This window comes from Populus nigra, chromosome 6, assembly GCF_951802175.1.
Source record: "Populus nigra chromosome 6, ddPopNigr1.1, whole genome shotgun sequence".
Taxonomy (NCBI): domain Eukaryota; kingdom Viridiplantae; phylum Streptophyta; class Magnoliopsida; order Malpighiales; family Salicaceae; genus Populus; species Populus nigra.
The window spans coordinates 7,952,641-7,955,388 of NC_084857.1; the positions used below are offsets into that span (position 1 = coordinate 7,952,641).

At 40.7% G+C, this 2,748-nt stretch overlaps 1 protein-coding gene across 1 annotated transcript; it reads left to right on the forward strand.

Annotated features, from left to right (window-relative positions):
- Positions 1-792: 792 nt before the first annotated feature.
- Positions 793-2,381, forward strand: LOC133696869 (protein MIZU-KUSSEI 1). The gene has a single exon (XM_062119155.1). The coding sequence runs from the start codon at positions 1,260-1,262 to the stop codon at positions 2,049-2,051; it is 792 nt and encodes a 263-aa protein (XP_061975139.1). The 5' UTR covers positions 793-1,259; the 3' UTR covers positions 2,052-2,381.
- The last annotated feature ends 367 nt before the right edge of the window (positions 2,382-2,748 follow it).

A 2,748-nucleotide genomic window follows, 5' to 3' on the forward strand; every position in this document is an offset into this window, starting at 1 on the left:
ATTGTATACAGAATTAACAACCCTTGCCAATTATTTACGTTTTCTTTTAAAGCTGACGGCAAAAGCATAGGTTTAACGGTGGCATACACCTTCCAAAATGAAAATTCTAAAATTGAAAAAAAAAAAGAGAGGTTTAGTTCTCACAAACCTTCTACATTCTTTAATTTGTTCCGAACTTATGCAATCAAAATTCAAAAGTTTTAGTGATATATTTCCCGGGATTTTATAAAAAAAACAAGAAAAAATATTAATTTTATATTTTTTCCAAGTAAAATGCTTTGAAAAAATAAATAAAAAAAGCTACAGCCTCTCAAGAGCTCACTAAAACCATCAAATCAACTGGAAAAGCACTTCTTTTGCACCGAAAACGCCACACCAAACCAATACCGTTTGACAACAGTACATTGTATAGTTTGGCAATTGATCAGGGAGAGCTGTACTTCTCGGTTTATAGGCGGTATCAAAGAGTCAGGGTAAAAAAAAAAAGGCTTCATTAAACCTTAGAAACTCTTTAGCTAACAAAAGTTACTGCTTGTTACATGGCCAGCTACCACTACACGTCTGACTTAAATAGTCATTTCCTCCAGCCTAAAGACCGAGAGAAAAAAGAGATTAGGATACAGAAAACACAATGGTGGCTAGTAGTGGCTGGCTCTCATGGGTATGTGTGCATCGTGCCTTGGTGCGAGTGGTAGCAGCAGAAAGGACTAAAGCCGCATGGTTGGGAATTGGGATGGTCCTGGTGGGTACGGTAGGTGTGGCTTTGCCTGTCCTTAAAAAACTGTTTCCAACACAATTCAGAGTAATCAGCCGAGCCCCCCTCTCTATCTACCCCACACTCCCTCCTTATTTCTAGCTTCAACATCCACGCATTGATTAAGAAATAACACGAACCATTGTCTCCTCACGGTTCCACTATTTTCCCCTACCAATTTCAAAATCTTCTCTCATGTCCATCTCCATCTCCCCTTTCACCCTGTTCTTGTCTCCAAGCTCCTCCATTTCTTTGTTTCCTGCTCTTGTTAGGTGGGGCTGTTCACCTTCCCTTTGTCAGGATTCTCTTTGCTAGTCCCTCTTAGTCCAACGAGGCTGACAAAAATAAAGATATGAAATACAAAGTAAACAAATAAATCACCCTACATAACCACTAGATAGAAGCAAACTTATGCCAAAATCTAGTGTCTCTTCTTTTTATCTTTACCTCTTTCTCTCCTTAGTCCATACTGATCTTTCCTTGTTCTTTAGCTTTTCTTTCCCAGATGAAGACAATAATGGCCAAGACTCCACATGACTCTTCTTTCTCTTTCTCCAGGAGACACTTCAACTGGAGAAAGAAAGTTGTTGAGGATGAAGAAGATGATGAGGAAATCTTAACTTTCAACTCCTCCTCGCATTGTGAGGAGTTGGAAAATGACCAGGAGCTTAGAATCACAATGCCTGCTGCAGGTACAACTCAATCAGTACTGAGGAAAAAAACACTTCCGATTTTGGCATTTTCTAAGCTCCGATCAGCTCTTACTGTTTTCAGTAAGAGCCGGTCAGCCTATCACTCAGGTTTAGGCACCAGAGTTGTAGGTACCCTTTTCGGGTATCGTCGTGGACATGTTCATTTTGCGTTTCAAGAAGATGCAAAACAGAATCCAGCTCTCTTGATTGAGCTAGCAACACCAACAAGTGTACTGGTCCGAGAAATGGCTTCTGGGTTGGTTAGGATTGCATTAGAATGCGAAAAGAAGGCGGGGAAGAAAGCAGGAAAGTTGCTAGAGGAGCCTTTATGGAGGACTTACTGTAACGGTAAGAAATGTGGGTATGCATCGAGACGTGAATGTAGGCCTGAAGATTGGAAGGTTTTGAAGGCCGTGGAGCCAGTTTCAATGGGAGCTGGTGTTTTACCAGGGAATGGAGCAGCAGGGTCCGAAATAGGGGAGCTCATGTACATGAGAGCCAGGTTTGAGAGAGTTGTGGGGTCAAAAGACTCGGAGGCATTTTACATGATGAATCCTGATGGGTCTGGAGGTCCTGAACTTAGTATTTATTTGCTTAGAGTTTAATTAGGCTGTGCCTGTGGATCTTATTGGTAGTATCAGCATCGACTTGGTATCCTTAAGCTCTCTGTTGTTTTAGTTTATCAAGTCGGTGAAAAAAAATACGGAGGGTTTCCGCTCCTTGCGTTTTTTTTCTCATTTTCTACATTTTGGGAAGGGGAAATGTTACACATGTATCATGCTTTAGAGATCCTAAGCGATGAGAGCAGAGCGGTGGTATGGTAGGTGTTGCTGGGTATATCCATGTATAGATTTTTCTCTTTTTGAACTCTTTTTTTTTTTGTTTTTATGGTGGAAACAAGATGCAAATGAAGGTTGTGGTTTTTCCTTTTCGAAGCACCCGTTACATACCATCTTCCACTTCGCAGAATACAGGGCACTACCCCTGTTCGGTCGGAATATAACCTTGGTTAATTAGTTTTGTTACGCATTAATTGTAAAATTGTTTCATTAGGGTACAGCATTTTGCTTGTTTGAAGAATTTAAGTTTAGCCGTAGGATGTCATCATCTAATAATAATTTACGTTTCTTTTGTTAGGAAGGTAAAACATTGAAAGATACTGGCTTCCTTCGAAACAGTTTTGGGTGAACTTTTGAAAATGCAACTCCTTGCCCTGTTTAATGTCCAGGGAGAGAGTGCATCTGCTAGCATTAAAGGCTCGACAACATGTTGGGTGGTTGGGAAACTCGGTCCGTTGAAGCC

Coding starts and splice junctions, on each gene's coding strand:
- LOC133696869 (XM_062119155.1), top strand. CDS start 1,260: ATGAAGACAATAATGGCCAAGACTCCACATGACTCTTCTTTCTCTTTC.